Genomic DNA, 26,925 nt, shown 5'->3' with positions numbered 1-26,925 from the left:
GTTTGAGAAAGTCAATTAGAATACCACTGGCTTTGAACAGTATCAGGGAAAAACATTTTTGACAGTGTTAGGAATCCTTGCAAATAAATTTATATTAAACATTTGCATTTGATTGTATACCGTGCTGTATCCATAAATAACAATATAACATTTTAGTTAGAATAGATTTTGAAATCTTACAAAACTGGGTTGAAATTCCAAGCTTGTCAATTATGAGCTGTGTATCCTTAGATCATTCTGTTCATGAGCTCAGATCCCTCATCTACTAACATGAAGAAAACTACAAAATGAATAAATGAGAAGTTGTGTATAAAATGTTTAACACGATGCCAAGTATATAGCAATCAATCACTTAACTAAATGGAATTTAAAAACCAGAAGTGTGTAATTCACTACAGTATATCCCAATTTTCACAAGAGTTTACTTGCAGTTATATAGGGGGAAGAAAAATTATTTTTCCTACTACCTTTCTAGTTTTTCTGTCTGAGGGACTATATGCTGGATTGGTAAAAGACAGATTAAAAAGAGAAAAGCATACAACTTTAATATAAGTCCTGTATGTGGCCTAGGAATCTTCATAAGGAAATGAAGACCCTATGAAATATTAAACCTGGGAGCCTTTATACTGAGTTTGATAAAGAGCAGAAAGTTGGGGGAAAACGGGATAGGATAAAAGGGTATGGGCAAAGGGTAATTAATTGGGGTGTGGTGGATGTAGACCTGTTCTGGATTCTTCTCGGCATCCTTCTGCCTTCAGAGCTAAGGATGTCTCTTTCTTCTGGGTATAGGAGGTCACCTCTTTTGGAAGGGTCCTGTGACCTATCTCAGGTACTAAGGGGAAGGTTAAAGATTCCTTGTATCTACTGTTTCTCACAATCCTTCAGCTTAAAATATTTCATATGCCAAGATGCTGTATTTAAGGAGGCACATTCTCATCCCCTTCGTGGTCTGTACTGTTAAAAAGCTGATATCATTATGTGAGCACACTCATCACCAATTTAAATTCAAGGGACAGCTGCCATCTGCATGAAGGCAAATGACGTCTTGTTCTTTTCTGTGTTTTTAGTTCTTTTTGTCTCTTGATATAGCACTCTGTGTGCATGTATGTTCTGCATTTCTGCTTTGAAATGCGTGGTTTTAAATTTACAATCGTCCTTTGCGACAAAAATGACTACCATATGCTTTCAAGATTGTCTATCAACTAAATAGAACTATCTGAGTTCCATAGCACCCAGATACATGGAAAATTATGAGGATTGATAATGCAGCTGTTTCTAAGTACCCTTCTCATTGAGAAGTAATTATACATACGTGCATAACACTTTATTGTTATTGGAGTATGGAAATATGAATACATATTATCATTTAACTAACTTGATTCTGGAGCCTGCCTTTGCATTCATGTACCTCATGTCATTTTATATTAATTAAGTCAGTAGTTAATAGTTATTTTTGGTTATTCCCTCCAGTGATGAAACACTTTATTGTTTTGTTTTTTCACTGTAAACAAGACTGTAGAGTTTCTTTCTTTTTTTTTTTTCTTAAGATACTATTTATTTATTTGAGAGACATAGCCAGAGAGATCACTGAGGAAGAGGGGCAGACTCCCTGCTGAGCACAGAGCCCCAAGTGGGTCTCAATCCCAGGACCCCCCAGGTCATGATCTGAGCTGAAGGGAAATACCTAACCTACTAAGCCATCCTCAAGCGCCCTGAGGAAATACTTCAGAGGCAATTATGGTTCTAGGATGAGGACTGAGTGTACTCAATTTTTTTTTTTTTTGGAATGTTCTTCCTCCCATCTAAAGATTAGTTTCTATTAACTCATCATTATGTTCATTATGTCAATAAATCATCAAGTATTTATTGTGTACCAAATGTTCACCAAAGCACGCATTCTCTTGCCTTTAAATTACTTATAAATATTTCAGATTGCTTGCTAATTTACTGTGTAGATTAATTGACCTTGGTCTACTTCTAGGTTTACATTATGTTCTTTTGGAATCTTAAAAGTTACAAGGGCTCAGTTTCCATGCAGAAATGAGTAAATGAAAAACTATGAGTTACAATTGCAAGCATTCATATCTCTTTCATACTCTTTATTCAAGAATTCTGCTAGCCTTGCACGGTATGTTAACTAACTGGTCTCTGCTGTATTTTTAAAGGCCAAGAAAGAAGACCCTAGAAAAAGAGCAATGGTTTTTATGTAGGAAGTATTTTAATAATGTCTGCTGATGGAAGTCTATCTAAACACATTTTCTCTTATCAAAATAGGAAGGGCTATCCTTGGGCTAAATTTAACTGAATGCTATCATTGCATAAATTAGTAGAAAAGAATTACTTCTGCTGAGGCGAGGCCCTACTTGTCAGTGGAACCTTAGCTTCTTGTGAACTCAAAACTTGCAGTCTAAGTAATTTTTCTTCCTCTCTCTCCATTCCTAAGATTGACATAAGAATAGACAGAATGAGACACAACAAGTTCTATTTATCCTCTTTCTATGCCAACAGCAGTAGTTCTGTGGAATGTGTGCATTTTAGACCTTCCACTACAATCCTTTTCTGAACTTTATGCTTTCAACAGCAGAGAACTAGAAAGGATGTTACAAAAAAAAGAATAAAAGAAAAAGAAAAAGAAAAGAAGCAAGTAATATTAAGTAGTATTTTTTTTTTTTATTGGAGAATAAGTAAAGAAAAACTGCTATGTTAAAAAATGAGGTGAGGGTCGCCTGGGTGGCTCAGTCAGTTAAGCATCTGCCTTTGGCTCAGGTCATGATCCCAGAGTCCTAGGATCAAGCCTTGCATCAGGCTTCTTGCTTGGTGGGGAGCCTGCTTCTCCTCCTGCTTGCCTTCTCTCTCTCTCTCTCTCTCTCTCTCTCTCTCTCTCTCTCATTCTCTGTAAAATAAATAAAAATCTTTTTAAAAATGAAATTAATAATATTTTTGTGGTATCCCAAATCAAAGTGTTGCTGTATAAATATAAAACTGGGCATTATGACAAAATAGAAGTTGAAGATTAAGGCAGGTTCAAAATAGAAGTTCAAGATTAAGGTATGCAAGTCCAGACACACACACACACACACACACACACACACACACTCATACTCACGCACACTATTAGCAGATGCCTCTGGCATACATAGTGTACCCTTGGCTCAAGTCTGATTCCACCCAGACCCAAAGTAAACTATTTTGTTGGGACTCGGGCCTACCTCCGCTGCCTAATTCTCAACTAAAATGCCTCCTGTTTGTCTCTTAGCATTCTACCATAAGACTTCCCCAATAGAATATAAAAATTAGTGAAAGGGAATAAAGGGAAAGGAGAGAAAGTGAGTGAAAATATTAGTGAGGGTGACAAAACATGAGAGACTCCTAACGCTGGGAAACGAACAAGTGATAGTGGAAGGGGAGGTGGGCGGGGGGTTGGGGTGACTGGGTGACGGGCACTGAGGGGGGCACTTGACGGGATGAGCACTGGGTGTTATGCTATATGTTGGCAAATTGAACTCCAATTTAAAAAAAAAAAAGAAAGAAAGACTCCCCCAAGCCTAGTCGTCAGCTCGGTTAGCAACCAGCCATCTGCTTATATACAGGGGGTTCATGTCCATGAAAATTGTTTTTAACAGTCTTAACTGGGGAAGAAGGGCCTGTGCATCACTATCCCAGCTTTATATTTCCCGGAGATCTTAGCAGGATTTGGTCCTTCTTGCCAACAGTGACAACTTGAATAATAACACGCGTTGTAACTTTTCTTCCTTTTCCATACCCGTCCCCTGTTCCTTAACACTTGTTTCCTGAGATCATCTCCCACATAAACTACCTGCTTCAATGTCCTTATCTTAGCCTTTACTTTCTGGGGATCCCAGATTAAAAGGCTATACCAGAGAGGAACATTTGATTTTGCTATGTTTGATTAACTTGAAACATTTGTAGCCATAGTCCATAAATATTTACCAACCATTTATTTACTGTTATTATGAAAATATCACACAGCCTTTCATAAATCTGATTTGACAAAATGTTAATCATCTTACCAACTCTTTTAACATTTAACATATCTACCTTCTTGGAAAGCAACTATCATGTTGGTATTGGTGAAGTAACATTTACATGTTTGAAGCAGGTGGCCAATATCATGAGAATCTGCTCCTTTTTGGCATTTTACTGATTACTGAATTTCTTGTTGGCATGCTAATTAGAGTGATGTCTTACTCCAGATTTCTCAAGGTGATCAATTTCAGCAAAACTTTCTTTGCAAAGCTTATCTTTCGAAAGCAGGCTTTCCTGAAAGCTGTGGTTCACGTAGGAAGTTGTAAAAAATTTTATTTTATTTTATTTTTTTTAATTTTTATTTATTTATGATAGTCACAGAGAGATTGAGAGAGAGGCAGAGACACAGGCAGAGGGAGAAGCAGGCTCCATGCACCGGAAGCCCGACGTGGGATTCGATCCCGGGTCTCCAGGATTGCGCCCTGGGCCAAAGGCAGGCGCCAAACCGCTGCGCCACCCAGGGATCCCTGTAAAAAATTTTATATAAGAAAAGGGAGTTTACTCAATTTTAGATGAATGTATTGGAGACTGTGAAAGTCGGTACTTTTAAAAGATTTATATATATATTTGAGAGAGAACACAAGCAGGGCAGAGAGGAACAGAGGAAGAGGGAGAATCAGGCTCTCCACTGAGTGGGAAGCTCCACGCAGAGCTCAATCCCAGGACCCCGGGATCATGACTTGAGCCAAAGTCAGATGTTTAACTGACTGAGCCACCCAGTCGCCCTGTGGAAGTCAGCATTACATTAGTGGTATGTGCAGGGGCCCGGACAGAGGAGAATCATTATATTTCATCCAAAGGTGTTGCTTAAGGAGAGGGTGGTCCTATAACCACCTTGCTTATTCTTGTGTAATAATGAAAGTTTCTGTGCAAAAAAAAAAAAAAAGTACATAAAAATGAAAGCAAGGTATTCATTCACACACAGCTTTTCAGAGGTAAAATAAAATGTGTCAAATAAAAATTCTGGCATCTATTTACTGAGATATTTTGGACTTGTGGTAGGTGTGTAAAACCTATAATATAGCTATTTTACATTTGTGTACATGATCTGGCTTACTAAATATAAATATTTCCCTCCCATTGTATTGTCATAACCTAGGATAAAAGAGGTTATTACAAAGAACTGGGAGAGAACAGGTTGTATTATCCCATGTATCATTCTGTTACATGCTTGACTGATTGGTCAGAAGGGGTGAGAGGATCAGTTACAGAAATCATACACGTAAACATCTTCTGTGGGAGGTAAGGGCCTGGAAAAACCAAGAGTTTATCCTCAAAGTTAAAAAAAAAAAATTCCTCTGCAATACTGTCAAGAGAAGTACTGACTTTTCGCAGTATTTTGTTTATTCCTTCATTATCAGTTTAAGAATATGAACTAAATTTCCTTTCATTTTTATTTGTCCAAATGCAAAGAAATGAAGTTTGTTAATGACCTATTTTTCGGTGGTAACTTTAAGAAAGGCATCAAACTAATGTCGTGAAATCAAACCAATTAAGCTGTCTTGCTTTCTGTAGTGAAGGAGTCATAGTCATATCGCTGTAGAAACGATAGATAAAATCTTTTAATGTCTTAATGTAGCCTTCATTGGCCCTTTTCTAAATATTCCCAAATACATATCAGAAATATAGATCTGATCTTATTAAACTGCCATTTATTACCATTAACAAAGTAGCATTGCTGCCAGGAGGGAAAACAGAAAAACAGTTTATCTCTCTGCCTTCTTGAAGTTTGCAAGATAAATATGTACCAATTTTAAATGAAAGTGAACGTCAGTAAACTAGACAGATTTATTGAGTTCGCTTGTAGCAAAATGAGCTTGCTCCATTTTCACATACTTTTTCTGGTAGTAAATGTTTTAATCTATTGATGCCATGGAGAAATGCTACATTAGCTATAAAACAGAAAGAGGGCACTGTTCAGTGACAGGACCAATAATATGTATAGTGTAATAAATACTTTGCAAGAACTTAATGGCTGTGAATCCAAGTGGACAACACATAGTTTACTAAGCTGAGGGAGAAGATTCATTAGATTGCTGACTTCTTTAAATGCATAAATTTAACTTAGTCGTGATATGAAGACATCAGTTCTTCAGTGGTGGGAAGAAACTACATTTAGGATCCCGGGGTGGCTCGGTGTTTGGGCATCTGCCTTCAGCCCAAGGCGTGATCCTGGAGTCCTGGGATCGAGTCCGGCATTGGGCTCCCTGCATGGAGCCTGCTTCTCCCTCTGCCTGTATCTATCTCTGCCTCTCTCTCTTTCTCTTTCTCTCTCTATCTCTCTGTGTGTGTGTGTTTCATGAATAAATAGATGAAATCTTAAAAACAAACAAACAAAAGACCCTACTTTGGATTTCAAAAAGAAGGAAAACCCATTCTCATAGGATGCTGCACACCAGGATTTTGTATTGTGTTCATCCTTTGGTAGTATAAGCATTTTATTCTTACTTTTGTTGTGAAGGATTTATAAATTTCCATCACAAATCTTTCCTCTTTAAAGCTGGTAGATGGGCAGCCCTGGTGGCTCAGTGGTTTAGTGCCCCCTTCAGCCTGGGGCCTGATCCTGGAGACCTGGGATGGAGTCCCACATCGGGCTCCCTGCATGGAGCATGCTTCTCCCTCTGCCTGTGTCTCTTCATCTCTCTCTCTTTCTGAGTCTCTCATGAATAAATAAATAAAATCTTTATTAAAAAAAAAAAGCTGGTAAACATAGACATAGTAGAGCATAGAACCTTACCATGATCTGATGAATCCATGTTACACATGTAATGAGTAAACAGATGTTCAGAGAAGACTTGTCAGTTAAAATGCCATTGTTTGTGATTAGAAAATATCAATCTGAGAAATCTAAGAAATGTAAGACTTACCTCTACAGTCTATTCCCAAATGCATATGTAATTTATTTAAAAGTAGATACCAGCTTCTGAGGTCACATAGTTTTTAGGTAAGTGACTATACATTGAATGTGTCTTTGAAACTTTATTGGCATTTGAAATAGTGCATCCAACTGTTGTGTTACTTCATTTTTCTCGATGAGAAAAATTACCAGTAATCTTGGGAGACTATGCAAACCATCCATTGAGCATAAACTTACAGCCAGATTGTCTTTTTTTCGAATCCTCATTCTGTTCCTTACTGTATTTGTGACCTTAAGATGTGTGAACCTAATTTTTCTGCTCCAAACTTTCTTCATCTATAAAATGTGATAAAATACTTACCTTAAAGAGCTGTTTTGATAATTAAATAAGTTAATAGTGTTTCCACACAGTGAACAGTCAACAACTATTGGCTATTGTTGTGATAAATGTTTGAAATGATGCATTTATTGAGTTATATTTGAAAAGGCTCAAAACTATACACTTATTTTGTTTTCAGTGTTCATTATTGTAAAATGTAGTGTAGTGGAACAGAGTATAGTAGTTCTGTTTTGTTTTAGTAATTAGATATTAAGCTAAAACTCAAATGGATTTATTAATTAAACCTCATAATTAGAAAATATTTACTCCCGCATAGCAATTATGCCATCCATATCCACTTTTTATTTTTAATTGTGTTTCCTTTTATTTTGCCTTTGGTAATATGAGTAAAGTTATAGTTGTTATTCAAGAGCATCAACGGTAAGAGGCACCTTACAATTTTATTAAATCAGTAGTGATTTAATAAACTTAAACTATTTATTGAGTAGCTTCTATAGTCCAGGTACTATTCTTAGATGGTGGGACACACCAATGAATAAATTGGGGAGTCTTTGAATATATATGACTAACTTTCTAATAGATTAACAGAGTGTGTCACAGTGTGAGGGTTCCTGAGGAGATGTAGTTTCTATTTGAAATTTGTGTTTTGTTTTTGTTTTTGAGATTTTATTTATTTATTCATGAGAGATGTAGGCAGAAGGAGAAGCAGACTCCCTGAGAGGAGCCTGATGAAGTGCTTGATCCCAGGACCCCAGGATCGCAACCTGAGCCAAAGGCAAGATGCTCAACCACTGAACCACCCAGGCATCCCTGGTGTTTAATGTTGTTTAATTTTTTTTCTAATTTTTATTTATTTATGATAGTCACACAGAGAGAGAGAGAGAGGCAGAGACACAGGCAGAGGGAGAAGCAGGCTCCATGCACCAGGAGCCCGATGTGGGATTCTATCCCGAGTCTCCAGGATCACACCCTGGGCCAAAGGCAGGCGCTAAACCGCTGCGCCACCCAGGGATCCCTGTTGTTTAATTTTTAAAAATAGCCACCTAATGTGGTAGATGTAACAATAATAATAACATATAAAACTTAGTGTCATAAATAACAAAAAGTGCAATAAATACCAACTATATTTTGGTAAATATCATCTTTATTTTATTTTATTTTTTTGCCTACACAGAAGTTTATTTCATTGTAAAGTAAAAAAAGAAAAATACACCTAGTAATACTATACCATTGATAATTCCTTCCTCAGTGCTCCAACCAACAAATTCATTTTTATGATCCTTCTACAGATAGCTTTCAAGGGAAAACAGTTGGGGGTTACTTAGATTAAATAGACAGTAAAGTATGTTGCCACTAGTCCAATCGAGAAAAGAATAATGTGATCACTTGTTTCATTCTCTAAAACTTGCTTTTCTTCTATTTTGACACATTTTACTAAAATAAACAAAAAAGTGCGTTCAGTGAATTACTGAGCAGATGTTGGTTGAGTGTTATAAAGAATTGGAGGGATAGCATACTTTGTTGTTTGTTTTTATTTAATTTTAGGTTTAATGTCTCAGCTTGGGATGTTGTACCACATTTACATACATTTGAAGGTCTTTCTGCTCATTTCTTTTCACAACTTTGACCTAGCTAATGCACAACTATCACTTAAGGAATATGTATTCTTTCTGTCACTGTTACTTCAAGGAAGAACATAAATCCATCAGGAAAACAGATAATGAAGCATGCCTCCCTTTCTTAGAGGCATGCATTTCTTGTGTCAAATATTATAACATTTCAAACCTGGGCCCTATTTTGAATGCCTTCAGCTGCAAGTGGGAAATAAGAAACTGTTCACTATCCGATTAACTGTGTTTGGCTATGTCCGGGGAATCTTGATACCTAATTCTCACAGATGCACTGTGAGCGACCCTAAAGAATGAAAGAAGAAACAGGAAATTCCAAAGAGAAAACTGCTATTTCTGCAGTTCGCTCTAAGCTTCATTATTCATAAAACAAGTTATCTTTCTTCAATTAGGAAAAAAAAAGTAGCAAATAGTTTATGCTATGTTCTTTTTTTTTTTTTTTTTGGCTTATTGATTCCTTCTACCCCTGCATTTCTTTCACCTCTGTGAACATGATTGATTTAAGTCAAGTACTGGTTCCTCGCTTTACAGGTGACCAACATGTGCCTGGTGAGTCTGGAATCTGATGCTCCCTTGAAAGATGGCCCAAGAAAGCCTCTGGTCTGAAAATTGATCTTAAAGAGATGGGTCTGAGCAAAGGTTCTTTAGCCTAAAATCAGCTAATAAGTTGTTTTCTAAATTTTTTAAAAAGGTTCTTTAAATATAAGTTATTAATGCTAACTTTAAGAAAGTTTTTGTCTCTGTTGAAATTACAATCAGATGTTGTCGCTGACATCAGACAATCAAATCATTTTCTATATCTGTTAAATGTAATTCAGTGGGTAAAGCAAGACTGGCATTTAGAAAGTAATAAAGGTGGCTGAGAACTCTATCCCCTCCTTCAGTCAGAGGAAGTATCCAGCGATAATAAATAGTGCAAGTAGCTTGCACGTGAAGGATAGTGGTTTAGCACCTGGGTTGTGATGTCAGAGGCTTGACATTGGATCCTGGACTGTCACTTACTATTTATTTAACTTATCTATATCACAGTTTCTTTCTTTCCAATATTAAAATAATAATGCTATCTATGTATAGTGGTAATATAATTGTTAATTGGGTGATAATGTAAGTTATTTAAAACCGTAAATTGGTAAATAGTAAAGACTCAGTTAATATTAGTCATCTTCATTAGTTTTGTCACCATCACTTTTCTTGTTTGCCAGAGAGCAAAGCATAGAGGCTAGGACTGTAGCTCAGAAGTTCAAATACTGGCACTACTAATCGCTAATGACCTCAATACTCAGTTTGCTCATCTGTTTGATGGTGACAATAATCTCAACAGGGTTGTTGTGAGGATTGAATAAGATGAAATAGATTAAGTGTTTGGCAAATAGACTGCAATGGTATACATGCTAAGTAAACTGCACTGAAAGTAGGCTGTTTGAATGTTGTTAAGGAGAAATTTCACAGAGATTACAAACTCTCTGTTAGCAATTGATTAGAGAATAAATATTTTGCAGTGAGCAGTTCTATGTAGATAGTAAGAAAGATAATGGACTCCACCAAAGAGAGATAAGATGTACTACCTAAGGACGATTCTATGTGTCTGCTTAGCAGAAATAAAAGGCATGCTTTGCCGTCTATAAGATTTGCCTTCTTTGTTCATTTCATTGAACCATACCAAGTTTATGCTTGGAGCCATTTGCCTGTGATTTTAAAAGCTTGTCAGTGCCAACATTTATTGAGCAGAAGTTATAACAAGACAATGAAATAGAACCCAATAATGCCTGGGTGAAGGATATAGGGTTCCCTGCCTTCAAGAACCTCCATGTAATTCCTGAAGAAAGATAGAAAGTAAAAATATCAAGTGCCAAAGAAAATAGTAAGAGAGACAGTATAAGTGAAATGAACTAGAATAGATAATTGGAAACAATGACCATGGGATAAACATACCGCGGGTTGTTTTGCTACTAGCCCGTGAGCTAAGGATATCTTTTACATTTTTTAAGAGATGTTAAAAAATAAAAAAAGAAGAAGACAGTGATGAAAATAGCTGTGCAATGCAGCCTGTATGTAGCTCCCAAAACTTAACTTACTGTCTGGCTCTTTGTAGAAAAGGTTTGCCAATCCCTAGACTACAGCATTATTGAAAACCTCCCTCCCCCACAAACTAAGTTGAAATTATACGCTTATTCAACATGGGCCTGGTAGATAAAGCAGTATTTATGAAGAAAGAACTTAGAACCTAGAGATAGAGTTTGGCTTAACTAGAAATAGGAGATATGAGGCATTCTTAACAGGGGCAACAGAGTGTGAAAAGTTGAAAAATATAAGTGTAGAGTATATAAAGTATAAGTGTAGAGTATATGAAGTAAAATAAATAAACCATTGTGAACTATTATGATTATCCTATAGGATTAATAAGACATAAAATTGGAATAATATTTTAAGAAACACACTTTGGGACATTTATAGTAATGAATCTGAAGACTTAGAGTTTATTCAGATGAATTGATAATAGCATCTCAATTTTATGAAACACCAAAAAAAAAACCCCAAATGACTAAGAATCTTAAATCTACTTTATAAGAGATTCAGTTAACATGTATAGGATATATGCGGTGTATATGTTTTTGGTAATGAATTCTGAGATTAATTTCTTTTTGGTTTTTGTTTACAGTTCTAGGAATCTTACCTGAATTATTTCTCTTGTGTCTATTAACCATAATATTATATAATACAAAATATCTCCTGCTTTTTGGCTAGTGAATCCAGCCCCAAATTGGTTAGGGTATTTGGAATACTTCTACAAAGTACCAAAGTATGTAGTAGCTCCTCAGATTCCTAAATTAGTCCTCAGAATGTTTTTTTGTGTGTGTATTTTTTTTTCCTTTACTGAATGACTCTGTGGGTTTTGTTGTCTCATTCTCTGGCACCAGATGATGATAAAAAATTCTATTCAATGATTAATTCGCAAGATTGTAAGAGCCCTTGTAAGACTGAAGGAACAATGAAGCAAAGTAACTTGATTTCTTTGAGCTTCTGATTTTTTTCTCATCAGAAAATTAGAACAGTCATTCCTGCCCTCACAATACACAAAATTGTTAAATGAATAAAAAAATATTACATCAAAAAATTTTTACAGGATCCCTGGGTGGCTCAGCGGTTTGGTGCCTGCCTTCAGCCCAGGGCGTAATCCTGGAGTCCGGGATCAAGTCCCCCATCGGGCTCCCTGCATGGAGCCTGCTTCTCCCTCTGCCTGTGTCTCTGCTTCTCTCTCTCTCTCTTCTCTTTGTGTCTCTCATAAATAAATAAATAAAATCTTAAAAAAATTATATCATTTAATCATTTGTCTTTAGTACTATTAAGAGTTAAAAATGAAATAATGATTTGGAGCTAATATCTAATTCTCTGGCTTCATTTTTTTATTTGTAAACTATTGGCTGAGACTATATGACATCTGAAAAAATTTAGCCCCCAAACCACAGTAATTTTAATGTATTTACTAAATCTAGGATTAGATTAGATTGATTTTGAATATCTTCTTTATTACATATCCAGCAGTGGGTGTATAGAACCTACTAATAGGAATCATTCAAAAATTAATTTCTCAGGAACAAATAGGTGACATATTCCATAAGAACTTTGATTGTAGTCAAATTACTGTGCCTCTTGTTTTAAATTTTGGCTTTTAGTGATTCTCTCCCTCTGCTATTCACTTCTATTATTGCCTATTTTTAATCTCTACACAAGTTCCTCTGAAAGCATTTAAAAATAGCTTATTGTTGGTAATAAAGACACTGAAAAATCACCAATTATTAGACTTTAGGTTTCCTTAAGGCAGAGAGATTAGTTCCTGCTCTGTATCATGTTCATGATAGTACCACCGAAGTCATAGAGTTTCTTTGAGGGTGAAATGAAATTATCCACATAACTATTCTCATAGTACATGATCAGGAATTGTTAGGCATTATGATTATTACTTGTGTCTGTATTCACAGCCGTTAGAGCCTTGCAAATAACAAATGCATTCAGTGGGCCTAATATAAATATACACGCATTTTTATATATATAGTATAGTCTTGTCACTCTGAAAGGACTCTGCCTTTGTGTTTCATCAGAAGCTTTAAGTGCCTTGTGGTTGTAGTAGTGACAAATCATTATGACAAGGGTATATTGTTGATGAACCAAATGTAAGATTGACTTTGCTACCAATAATACCTTCGAAAAATTGTTATTTTTCTAAAAGTTATTACTGATATATTCCCCAAAGAGTCGACTAATAGCACCATTTTCTTTTAAAAGGTTAAATTAGCAGAAAGATTTTACAGATCCATCAAAAAGATGGAAAGTTACTACAAAATAAAAGGTAGTCTCATTTCTGCATCATTTATAGATATTGTATTTAAGTCTTTAAATCACAATGTGGCTAGTGAAAGCATCTTATGAATTATTGACATTTTCAATCTATACTCCAGGATGAAATTCATTAGAAGGCAATAATTTTGGAAACACATTATATTAAGCCATTGTAATACAAGGTGCTTGAGCAGCACTTTTATTCACTGATGCACAGGTATTATTTGAAAAACATAATTTCGAAGCTGAGCTGCAGAGATTACCCCTGTCTTTCATTAAATAAAGGATTAGCACCTTATTTACTGAAAGAGACAGATACCTGTCAGAATTTTTGATATGCAGTATACCAAAAAATTAATGAACTTCACAGATCTTTTTATTTCTATTTACTGAAGTGCTTCTGTATTTTCTTGGTGTATGTGAAATGGGAAAAGAATTTTCTGTTTCAGAATAATGAGAATTAACAGGACATGAGGTATGCAGTACAGGTTTGTTTCTGGTGATAAGAAATATCTTGTTTCGTTGGCCAAGAAATGAGGAGCTATTTTATTATTATTATTATTATTATTATTATTATTATTATTATTATTTTATCTTCTCTGGCGAGATGCTTTACATCACTAGCACTGAAGAACACGGCACCCAGTCTCTTTCTCTGAAAATACTATAGTGCAATTCATCATTGCATGGAGGCATAAGAAATATTAATTGAGATTTTTCTATGTGCTGAGAACTGGAGATGCAGTCATGAAACTTGTATTTGAATTCCAGCTCTACCACCCACTACCCAAAGAACAATGCCTTTTTGTACGTGTTTACTCATTTGGAAAGTTCTGATAAGGAGAATATCTAGTTCATAAGGTTGCTGTGAGATGATTATTAGTATTGTGTGCAGAACTTCAGTGCAGTGTGTGGCACACAGTACATGCTGAGTGAATGTTAGACTGCCTACCCTCTGGAAGATTCCATTTGTGTCCTTTATCCCTCTAAAGTGCACTCTTATGTGGATTTGTCGACAGAATGGAAATGGAGAGCAAGAATGTCAGTTTCACTATGTTCGCATGTGGTAAGAGCTAGTGTATGTTAGATAAATGACAGACTGTGCCATCTACCAGTCTTGTTCTTGCTCAAATCTTTGAGCCTTTTGAGTTTTGGTTGATGCATCTCTGACATGGGAATAAGAAATACCCCATCAACCATTTTGTTGGAAGAATTAAATCAAGTGATTTGTATGAAAACTTTTCCTTAAGTTATAAAGTGCCATCCAAGTAAAAGTATCATTGTAAACTTTTGATCATCCACTTTATAGATCGCTTCATTTATGGATGATATACCAGCAAATTTTCATCCAGGACTGAATTTTTTTTTTTATTACTCACTTAGTTTGCCATATTACTGTCTTCTTCTCTGCCCAGCTGGCCAGTGATAATGGTTCCCAAAGGTACTTAAATAGTCCAAGCCAAATGTAGCCAAGAAAATCATACTGTTTAAAATACTACCAAATATCAATGATAAAAATAGGCACTTATACATTATTTAATGTTTTATAACTATCTTATGTTCCCCATCATTTTTTTATTTATATATTAATGGTAATATAGAGGCATCACTGGATTATATAACATAGATAGAAAAATGTGTGGTATGAGTTACAGTTTAAAAGAAAAGAAAATTTAAGCTACATTAGAATTAGACACAATTTCATAGTTCTTAGTTATGACAATTTAGTTCTAACAACTTTTAGCACACCACAATTTTATTTCTCTGTAATTTGCAATGCAATTTGAAAAAGCCTGGCAATGCATGCATATGCTCTCTCATCCATACCTTTTCTAATTAAAAATGCAATTCAAAAGTACTGCATATGGTACAGATACGGGTAGGACTAATAAGGTCTTATTTTTCTAAACAATAACATAGCTATTGGCTATATATTATATCTCTTTTATGAACTGGGAAATGAAGGGAAAATTTACTGGTCTTTTTTTTCTTCCGTTTCTGCCTTTTATACAGAATAAAATTACTCTTACTTTGAATTTGTCATTTACTCTAACCACGGGATATAGCTTATGACATTAAGTTTGACAAAGGACAACAATGAAATCACTTTAAGGAAACATATAAACATATTTGCAGAGGCTGAATGGACAATAAAAATAGTTTGGGGATTAAAAGTGAAGAGAGAAAAAGAGTGTAACTAGTTCCAAAGAGGATTGGAAATGAGCAGTGACAGCTATAATGCCAGAATTCAGGATATTGGACCAGACCAAAAGACAGGAGGTACTGAAGGAGGCTGAGCACAGATGTCATCATACAATTCATTTATTTATGATCTCATTATGGAGAGGAGGGAAGGGAATATTTTCAGTCTATGTTTTTAGATCATTGCAGGCTGTTTTATAGCAACACTTTTTTCTTGCCAATATAATCCTAAGACTATCCATATAGTTTTTCTTATTTTCCTTTTTTTCCCCTCTCGTTTTACATTTAATGAGCTGGAGGTACATATTGCTCATAAATTGTACTTTCCTCCACTTCCTTTAATATATAAAAAGACATTAGACAGATAATACATTGCATGTACGATTGTATATAGCAAATTCAGATTCTCTTTACCATTTCTCATTTTACTACCTGCTTAAAATATTAAGAAGCAAAATTATTTGGATTTGGATTATGTATTAATTCAGTAGCTGTTCACTGAGTGCTTATTATGTTCCAAGCACTGTGGGATTATGAAGGATATAGTGGCAAGGGTGTTAACCTGTGTCTATACAATATGTTTGTATGAGTGCTTGTTTTGTTTTTATTTTTGTTTTTCCAGGGGAAAGAAGCCTCTAGAATCAGAATTAGATGATGACACTGCCTGGCTAATCCTCAGTGTTACTAAGCTTTTCAATGAGAAATTATGTTTGCTTTGCCAGTTTTTGTTATGGGAATATGATTTGTGTATGCCTGTTTCAACTTAAATTATAGGACTGTTTTACTTGAGACTTGAAAATAGCAAATAAATGATAAATGAGCTACAGCCAGTTATGACATAGGCAAGAACATAATAATTTTCACCAAAGTGAAACTGCCTAATAAATCTTAATTTTGAATAACCAGCAAGTAACAGAAGCAAGCTTTACTTATGCTACAGCTTAGGCCAGTTTATCTCAAATTAGACCAAGACCAGAGAATTAAAAGTAAAATTTTACCTAATGACAATTGAGGAAATAGAAATAAAAGTTCTTTGAAAAATAATAATATCCATTAAACTGTAAGATATTGTTTACAGAAAAATAATACCTTAATCACTACTTTTTATCACATATCCCACCTTCCTCATTAAGTATTTGTTGAAGAGAGAAATATTAGTCACCAAGAAGTTAGGATAACTGTGCTTTAGAATAAGACAGAGCTTTATATGAAATAAAAGTAAAGTTGTGTATGTATACATTTTATGTTTCAGAATATACTATATACTCTGTATACAGTTCTCAAAAGGATATATATCTAGAAGTATTTCAAGAAACAGAATTAGTTCTATCTATATTTTTGTAGTCTGGTTACTGAAAAATGTTAACTTAGTATGACTTCCCACTCCCAACTTTCACTTTCATTGTAATGTGCCTTGAGTCCAGACTTCTGAGACTATTGATTAAATAATTTCTTAGGATACTCTGTTATGCTTCTTTTAGTTGTCAGTCTGAACTCAGATTTGGAGGTTCTAGTCGTAAAATGAAGCATCTCCTAAGTAAAGCATTTAATTGACCTGTAATGAGACATATAGTCCAGTGAACACTGCAGTCATTCGATAAAGGTTGAGAACGATGATAAATTACACAGTATAAATAGAGTTGTTAAAAGAGTCCTAGAACTACTATAAAAATAAGATTTGTATATTAATGAGATAAGGAATCTTTCCAAAATAACTCATTTGCAACTTCTTAAACATAACCTTTTTTTTTTCCATATTTATTAGTTTTAGAGAGAGAGAGAGCAAGAGCAAGTGAAGGAATGGGTAGAGGGAGAGGGAGAGAATCTCAAGCAGAATTCCCACTGAATATGGAGCCCAAAAGGGCTCAATATCAGGACCCTGAGATCATGATCCCCAAGCTGAAGTCAAAAGTCAGAGGCTCAAGTGACTGAGCCGCCCAGGTGCCCCAAGCATAAAGTTTGACATACACTAGTTTTGTCTTCTAACACATGTGACATGGAACTTTCAAAAAAGTCAGTGGACAGAAATGAGTATGTTTCTGACAATAGAAGACAGAGGAGCTTAGTTCAAAGCACAAAAGTCTCACCCAAATGTAACTACCCAAAACAATATTTCTCCCTTGTTTGAAACTTCCCTAGTGTTTTATTTATTGTGCAATAATACTTCAGTTCATCCATTTCATTGCATTTTTTAAAGATTTATATCAATTGCAATCTGTGATCTTTGAGTCTGTATTATGAACTCATCTTTTCCCGACTCTTCCCCCTGTTTTTTTTGTTGGTCCTTGTTCTTTTTTTGCGATTTAGGCAAATTGTCTCTGTTGAGACAAATGTTTATAAGATAAACACGACACTACCTGATGAGTTACATGAATATGTTAACAGTTGATGAGTTACATGAATATGTTACAGTTTCCCAGAATTTTCCCTGACTTGTATTGATCAGTACCTTAAAAATAAAAATGGAATCTAATTTGAAAAATACAGCTATAACATGGCTGAGGATTTCAATTTATGCTTATAAATGTATGTTGGCTTGGTTAAGGATTTCAGAAATTCCAGAACAGGTGGCTCATTATTTATGTCAACCTTCTGCTAACAGATTTTTCTGAAAGACATTTTTCCACAATATCAAATAATGATAAGTGGGAGGGAGAGAAGTTTCTTCAATAAATATTCTGAATCCATTTATTTAGTATGAGAGCATTCCCTGTAAATGTGTAGCCTCAAGAGGTTTATTTCCCATAAGACTAACACAGAAAACCTTAGGCCTTAGGAAATGAGTTGCAGAGTAGTTACTTCCAAAGAGATCAATCCTTGAGATGGGTAAAAAACAAGACTATTATGTTAAATAGTGGTATAAACAATAGTATTTTATAAATGAGACTAGTCAAACTATTTGAAAGCTTTTTGGGTATAATTATCTTTCTGACTTTCAAAGGGGAATATTGGTATTCTTATTATGAATATTGTATTTCCTATGTGTCTATAGTTTGGAATTGTGTGTTTTTTGCAATCTTAGCTTGAATAACTTTTGCCTTATGTTTTCTAAGCCTGTACGTATTCTTAAGTTTATTATATGATTGCTTTTCTTAAAAATTATTTTACTAGGGGAATGTTTAAAAAATCCTATGTTCAAAAAGCAAGTATGAGTGAAATAAATTATTTACTTTCAGTTTGGAAGAGGTGAATAAAAAGTGCTTGGCCAATATCGTACCATTAATCTATTCTCTTTTCTCCTTTCTCTCTGTACTTCTCTCTCTCCAATAGAAGTGGAACAAAAAGGTAATTAAATACCTTTCATAAATTATATACTATTTATAGGCTAAGTTATTTAACAGTTTAACATTTAGTTAAAATAATTTTGTATTAATTCTTATCTATTTTATGAAAATTTATTTACTACTTCTGCTGCTCAACTTCACTTTAATCTGTTGTGATGACCAGTGCTGGTTTGCTCCTTTTATCCTAAAACAGTTTCATGTAAAATCTTCAACCGTGCATTTTCTTCCTCTTTATTTTTAAATAAGTAGTTGGAAATCCAGTAGATGGTGATGGACAGTGTTTGCTTTAGATTTGATTTTATTTCTATACTAGATAATTTTCCATAGCTCTGGTGTGGTTTCCCATACCTTTAATTTTTAACTATTGTGGGAAAAGGGGAATTGGTTTTCTGAAATACCTTATAATAAATTACTTTAGCAATCATGGGCTCACTATTAACCAATCTAAAGTTTATATGTGACTTTGACAACAATGCCTACCCACTCTTTATAATTTAGCAATCATATTAGAATCTGTGAAATTCTTATAATCATCAATTTTATTATTGAGTATAAATTGATGAAGGCCTTCTATCCTTGCTATGGAAGATTTTGATTGTCAACTCTGCCCTTGAACTTTTCATTTCTACCAAAGTAAAACTTTGGACACTTTAATAATGCACTTTCCTTTTTAATAACCTGCACATCCTAGCCAAGTTTTATCTTCGATCATTTTCCATTTGATCTAGCATTATAGTTGCTGTTAAGGAGCTAATCACTAATATCAAGAGCATAATACTTTAATCATTAAAATATGGGTCAACATCCAAATTCCGTATGACTTCTAAATTTCTCCACCCAGTACCCTTCTAATCATTTCAAACATAACAGTGGACTGCATGATTATTTTAGTGTATTTGCTTTGCAAAAATATTAGAGCAGTGTTTCCCATAGCAGGTTCAACAGAACACTACATTTGAAACAGGCTCTGTAGAAAGGGTTCCGTGATCAAATGAGTTTGTTAAATTTGTTCATTTTCCTCACTTCAGCCTTGGAGATTCAGTGATGTACCAAAGCTATTAGAATCTCTGCCACAATTCTATTTAATATGATATTTCTTAAATATATGGATAAGGATCCCTGTTTTCTTTCTGTATAACATCGGGCTATACCACATGAAACAGGTGCTTCAAGGACCACTCTTTGGGAAACATTGCTTTATAGCCCTTTCATTATGAGCTAGCCAAGGCTTCTTACCACTATTTACACAGTTTGCTACTGAATCATACTAAAAATCAAGTGAATGAGATAATTCCTGCCCATTTTCAATCTGAAGTGTGAGCAGCAAAATATTATAGCAAGTAATCTTGTTTTTTTAATGTTCTTCTCATGTAACAGTAAAAGGTACATGTTTTTAAGTTCCAATACTACTGTATTTAACAGGACATTTTTAACTGATTAAAATCTAGATCTTGGGTTCTTCTCTGTAACCTTTCACCTTTTCTTCTTTCCTTATTCCTTCTTTCCTTTCTTTTTCTTCCTTTCTCTTTTCCCTCCCAGTCTCCATCCATCATTCATTTTTAATTGTGTGGGTTGCATGCTCTGTGTGTGCTAAAGCAGCTTTAAGAGTTTTTTGTTTTGTTTTGTATTGCCTGAAGATTCAGTGGCCTGTATTACAAGGCTTTTCTTTTCCTTTATTATTATACTTAATTACTATTAGATTCCTATTTATTTCTTAATGATAAGTTATTGAATGGCAGATGTCATCAGAGTGAAAACAATATATATATTTAAGTTTAAATAAGACACATAGAAATCTTATCTATAAATATTTATATTTATTATACGTCTATAGAATACATAGACATACATCACACCTGTATCTGTATATACAAAAATATTGTATCACATGTTTACAAAGGTAAAAATCAAAAGAAAACACAACTGCTTAGAAAGTGGCCACATTTTTCAGCAAATGAAAATGAAAATGATTTTGAACAATAGTCAAAAGTAGTGTGTAAAACATTTCGCGTACTCAGAAGAATGCAACAAAATAATTAAGTGGTGGTGGGTATCTCTTGTTAGAGTTACATTCCATTTGGTGAAAAATAAAAATATATGACAAAATATTAAAATTAATATATTTATTATTTTAACTCTTTCCCTCCCAACAGTTTTTCTTTGTCCTGGACTACTAAAAGGAGTGTACCAGAGTGAACATTTGTTTGAATCTGACCACCAATCTGGGGCATGGTGCAAAGACCCTCTACAGGCCTCTGACAAGATTTATTATATGCCCTGGACTCCCTACAGAACTGATACCCTGACGGAGTACTCATCCAAGGATGACTTCATCGCTGGAAGGCCAACTACAACCTACAAGCTCCCTCACAGGGTGGATGGCACGGGATTTGTAGTGTATGACGGAGCTTTGTTTTTCAACAAAGAGCGCACCAGGAACATAGTAAAATTTGATTTGCGGACTAGGATAAAGAGTGGAGAGGCTATCATAGCAAATGCCAATTACCATGATACCTCCCCTTACCGATGGGGAGGCAAGTCTGACATAGACCTCGCAGTGGATGAAAATGGGCTATGGGTAATCTATGCAACAGAACAAAATAATGGTAAAATTGTCATTAGTCAATTGAACCCTTATACCCTACGGATTGAAGGGACATGGGATACTGCATATGATAAAAGATCAGCTTCCAACGCATTTATGATTTGCGGGATTCTGTATGTGGTCAAGTCTGTATATGAGGATGATGATAACGAGGCCACAGGGAATAAGATTGACTACATTTACAACACCGACCAAAGTAAGGATAGTTTGGTGGATGTACCCTTTCCCAATTCATACCAATACATAGCAGCTGTGGATTACAACCCCAGGGACAACCTTCTGTACGTATGGAATAACTATCATGTCGTGAAATACTCTTTGGATTTTGGACCTCTGGATAGCAGATCAGGTAAGTTTGACTTTTGATGATACTCAAGGGAGTGTTGGGGGGGCATATTTACAGTTTGTTTTTGGTAAGTTTGTTTTATGTATGATTACTTTTGTTGTCTTCCTTCTGGCCTGTGTACCTGAAAACTATTCACTGTCTTTTCATCCAAAAAATGTTGCCATTAATCGCATTTGGCTATAAAAAAAAAAAGTATAAAAACTTTTTTCTCTCTTGTGCAAGCAGTCTCCAATCTTAAGCCCTTCTCTGAAGGGCATTTTTATTATCATCTGGTTAGTTTATTGTGTAGGGAAGTACACAAAACCTTTACTAAAATAGAATGCCTTCCTCTTTAATTAATTGTGACATGCCCTCAGAAGTGCTCTCCGATAGGAAAAATGTTAAGGGCTGTCTTGATACAATGCTTTAGGAGCCCTATGCCAATATATTAACTTTGCAGAGAGTGTCATATATGACCACCCCTATGGGGAACATTGTCAGTTTGAGTGTGCCCACGTCTGAGTATACCTAACTGATATGTACAGAAAAATGTTTATAACTGAGAAATGCAGAAAAAAATAGATGTAAATTTTACAAGAAACAACAATACAAAACACTGCTTTGAGTAAACCAGAGATACTCTTTACAATTATTATTTTTTTTTAATTTTTTTATTTATTTATTTATGATAGTCACAGAGAGAGAGAGAGAGGCAGAGACACAGGCAGAGGGAGAAGCAGGCTCCATGCACCGGGAGCCTGATGTGGGACTCGATCCCGGGTCTCCAGGATCGCGCCCTGGGCCAAAGGCAGGCGCCAAACCGCTGTGCCACCCAGGGATCCCACTTTACAATTATTTTTCAAGATTTTATTTATTTGAGAGAAAGAGAAAGAGAGTGATTGTGAAAGAGCGAGAGAGAGAGAGAGAGAGAGAGAGAGAGAGAGAGAGAGAAGCACAAATCAGAGGAGGGACAGAGGGAGAGGGACAAGCAGACTCCCCGATGAGCAGGAAGCCTGACGTGGGGCTCCATCCCAGGATGCTGGGATCATGAGCCAAGCCAACAATAGGTGTTTAACCCACTGAACCACCCAGGTGCCTCCCCAATTCTTTACAAATTGTCGTTTTCCCTCTCTGGGACATACCATTTTCTTTTAATGCTGTTAGAAATAGTCATAAGTTGCTTTATTATTTTAAATTTTCATTTACGCAATTAAATAGAATTCTCTCTAAGTTTAGAGGTTCAGTTATTTCAACTAGCCATAATGCTGTTCTTCATGATAAAGTATAATGGAAAGCAAAAAACAGGTGTCTGAATTTTGATAGTGATATAGCAATTTAAAGATTATGTTTTGTGTCTTTCAGTAATTATATCTTAATATAACTTGTTTCCTGCACTGCTTTTACTCGCATGCCATTTGCTTCCTAACTTAGTTCGTTACACATGTACCTTCTTACACAGCTAGATTCTAAGTTCCTTATGGCCAGTGACCTTACCCAGCCTTTATTTATGTATATGTTTTTATCTGGCCATTATTTCTGCCTTATCAGACACTAATATATGGCATATATAAAATACAGGCTCAGTAACTCTGTTGAATGAATGAGTGAATAGCTTTTCCCTTCTTACCTTGAGAGAATGAGAAATCAGTTGGTATTTTCTCTGATCTCGGAGAGGCCTTAGGCAGAATGTTAACAATTCTTTCCACGGCCAGCAATTCTGATACTATATTGAACTGTCCCTTATGGGAGGAGAAGCCTAGTATGCAACAGTAACAAAAGCAACTTCTCCTTAATAATTCCTCAAAAAAGTCTCCAATCCAAGTACAGTACCTGGCTCACCACTGTATAGGTAAGCCTTTTCAATTTGATACAACCTTCAGTTGAAAACCTAAGCAAGAATCAACCATGGGGAGTATTTTTTTCATAGCTCTGATATTCTTAAGTTAAAATTTACATTTTGGGATCCCTGGGTGGCGCAGCGGTTTGGTGCCTGCCTTTGGCCCAGGGCGCGATCCTGGAGACCCGGGATCGAATCCCACGTCAGGCTCCCGGTGCATGGAGCCTGCTTCTCCCTCTGCCTATGTCTCTGCCTCTCTCTCTCTCTCTCTCTCTGTATGACTATCATAAATAAATAATAAAAAAAAATTTAAATAAAATAAAATAAAATTCACATTTTGTTAGTGAAAACTGTTTATGTGTGGTTCTTAGCGTTTTCTGACTTTTTTTTTTTTAAGATTTTATTTATTTATTCACAGAGACAATTGCAACAGGACATAATATCTAATTGCCTCCAGATAACAACTCATCTTTTGTGGTTTATGAGTAAAGAAGAGACAGTAACGTATTTCAAGTTTTATTTATTGAAAACATTATGTATTATTCTTATCTCTAATAATAGGTAGATTAAATTTAATCAGCATTCCAGGTTTTGATTTGATGAATTGAAGCAAATTCTTAGCCTAGTTTTCTAAATTATCCTGGAAGAGCAAGATGATACCATACTCACAAGTATTTAGAGACTTCACACATAGATATTTCCAGCAGACATTTCAAGCAAACTTATGTGTGTATACATTTTATATGATCAATCATTGTGGACATAAGGAAGAGTATACCACTCACTTGATTTTATGTATTTATTTATTTATGGGAGTTAAAATATTAACCATCTTGCCAAAATGTACTAGCATTCATGTTTGTTAAGACGATGCTATTAATGTGGCAAACACTGAGAAATGACAAAGTTTAGCTTTTGAGACAAATTCCTAACTTTTGCCAGGAGATTCAGTTTTCCCTCTTTTTAAACAACAATGAAAACCTTGCCTGTTTTGCAAAGAGTAAGATTCCATCTGTATTAAATTTGTAAATATAATTGCAAGAAAAATTATCAATTTTCATGCATTAATGCTCATTTAAAAGCTAGTATTTTGGTATAGACTTACTGCAGTTTAGAGGTGGAAAGAATAAGTGTAGAAGTAAATTTTATGCATTGTATGTGTGGATATGAGAATTCAATTAGCATTAATAGAGGCTCTTCATCTGATTCCTCACAAACAGTTTCAGCTGGGTTTTTTTGTTTGTTTGTTTGTTTGTTTTTAGTAAATTAGGTTGACATTTTTCAAAGAAATTGCCTTTAGTGAATTCCTATTATGGATCTTCTCATGTATTTATCTACAGAAACCAACTTACTATAAATACATTAGGGTCAAAAAGACTAATTCTGAGTTTGTAGATCTAAAGTGTATTTGCTGTTGCCATCTGTTGGAAGCAAGCTATTTTTGCTCTGATTTTAACTGAGTTCTTCTAATCAATGAAAACTCACACTTCTGAAGCTCTTATGCAGAAGGATATCTATGTTAACTTCTACTGAATATCACCTTTCTGTACCTTAAACGATCTGGGTGTTGGCAGCTAGGGGGAAAATATGTTTCTCTTGTACATTTAAAAATCCTTTGTAAGGCATACATACAGAGCTTGCTGCTCTGAACATGAGCTTAGGAATCTAAACAGCTTGGGTTTGAATTCTGCCTCCAGTGCTTGACTGTGGGCACATTGCTCAGCCTCTTGGTCTTGGTTTTCTCAACTATAAAATGGAGAAAATAACCTCTATCTCCAAAAATGATCATTAGACTTTAATAAGATGATATCTGTAATAGGTATAACAAACAGCCAAATAGGTACACACCAACCCAGCAGAAATCCTTTGTATCCATATTCTCTTCTTTTTAAGATTTTTTAAAATTTATTTATTCATGAGAGACAGAGAGAGGCAGAGACATAGGCAGAGGGAGAAGCAGACTCCATGCAGGGAGCCCGATGTGGGACTCAGTCTCAGGATCATGGGATCATGCCCTGAGCCAGAGGCAGAGGCTCAACCACTGAGCTACCTAGATGTCCCTTATCCACATTTTCTAAGCAAGGAACCTAAGACACGGTAGCTCCTATTACTCAAAAACCCTACAGCTATCGAAGTGCAACCCAACTCCAGTCCCTTTTATGGCACTGATGATGGAAAGTGTGTTTACGGAAGCTGTGTCTCTAGATTCCCATTTGATGGAAGTGATCTCAGCATCCCCATGTGCCAGGCACTCTCTAGATGCAAATCTAATTTGTAGATTAGATTCTACAACCATAAAATCAGATGTACTTTATTTTTTTAAACAACAATCCATTTTAAATTTTGAAACGGTAAACTTTAAGAAGAATAACAAGAGAAACAGCATCTCAGAAATATCCTGAAAGTTGTTTCAGAATTCATTTAATTTCATCCTTTTACTTTTCCCAGCACCCATTTTCAAACTGCTAATTGTCCTGACTTTTGTTGGGTTGGCTCAGCTACAGGACTTTGGTTTGTATTCTTTTGCAAAGGAAGCCATTCTGGGAATGGTACAGTCTGTGAAACAGGTTGTTTTCAACAATAGCTGTATAAATCAATTAATATTAATGTGATTTTTTAAAACTTGTTTTCCAAATGTTCATTGTTAATTTTAAGCGAAGTTTCTCCTTGAAAAGTGCCTTAATGGGCCTGCTCTTCTGGGCAAAGTTTTTAAAAACTTAAAATTTGTTCTCATTTTTGTCTAAAACATTTTTGGAACTGTCATCATATATTTTGCATTACATTAAGTGCAAGTTTGCCAGTATTTTCTGTAGTCTTCCAGCATGAAAGTAATGGAAAATGAATCTGTATTTATGCGATATTGCTATTCACGCAATAATTTATATTTGCAAATTTTGTAGAAGCACTTTTTAATGTATATTCTTTACCTCACATGGTAAAGAATATACAAATGCAAAGAATTTCCAATTTATAAAAAGCTTTTACTTTTTGATTCACGTTGAAATAATCTTGTTGATACTGTTTCAGTCATTTCTGTTTACAGGTCCTTTTTTTAAATAAAGTTTTTATTTATTTATGAGAGACACACAGGGGCAGAGACATAGGCAGAGGGAGAAGCAGGCTCTCTGTGGGGAGTCACATGAGGGACTCAATCCCAGGACCCTGAGATCACAACCTGAGCTGAAGGCAGATGCTCAACCACTGAGCCTCCCAGGCGTCCCTGTTTATAGGTTCTTATGGGACCTATAAATAGTAGGTGCCTGATAAATAGTAGATGCTCTGTCAAGATTTGCTGAATGATTTAAGAAATCAAATAATGAATTACCATATATGTTAATATTCAGAATATTATGAGAATAAGAATATCAGTCCCCAAATTTGCTTTATTTAGATTACATGTATGCCTCTCAGGTAGTCACCTTCACTGTTGGCCTCACACTTCTGTGATCTAGAAGTTTTAAG

At 35.1% G+C, this 26,925-nt stretch overlaps 1 protein-coding gene across 49 annotated transcripts in view; it reads left to right on the top strand.

Moving 5' to 3' along the window:
• Nucleotides 1-26,925, top strand: part of ADGRL3 (adhesion G protein-coupled receptor L3) — an 808,546-nt gene that overhangs the window by 510,828 nt on the left and 270,793 nt on the right. For 35 of the 49 annotated variants that reach the window (XM_072748900.1, XM_072748914.1, XM_072748893.1 and 32 more), the window contains 2 exons: nt 18,683-18,697; nt 20,850-21,650. In XM_072748900.1, the coding sequence (XP_072605001.1) occupies nt 18,683-18,697; nt 20,850-21,650 (816 nt within the window). The remainder of the gene's footprint in view (nt 1-18,682; nt 18,698-20,849; nt 21,651-26,925) is intronic. The other 14 variants (XM_072748899.1, XM_072748903.1, XM_072748906.1 and 11 more) reach the window with 1 other exon arrangement.

This window comes from Vulpes vulpes, chromosome 2 (assembly GCF_048418805.1).
Source record: "Vulpes vulpes isolate BD-2025 chromosome 2, VulVul3, whole genome shotgun sequence".
Taxonomy (NCBI): Eukaryota; Metazoa; Chordata; class Mammalia; order Carnivora; family Canidae; genus Vulpes; species Vulpes vulpes.
Note: the sequence above shows the minus strand (reverse complement) of the source record. Positions and strands in the feature narration are given on the sequence as shown.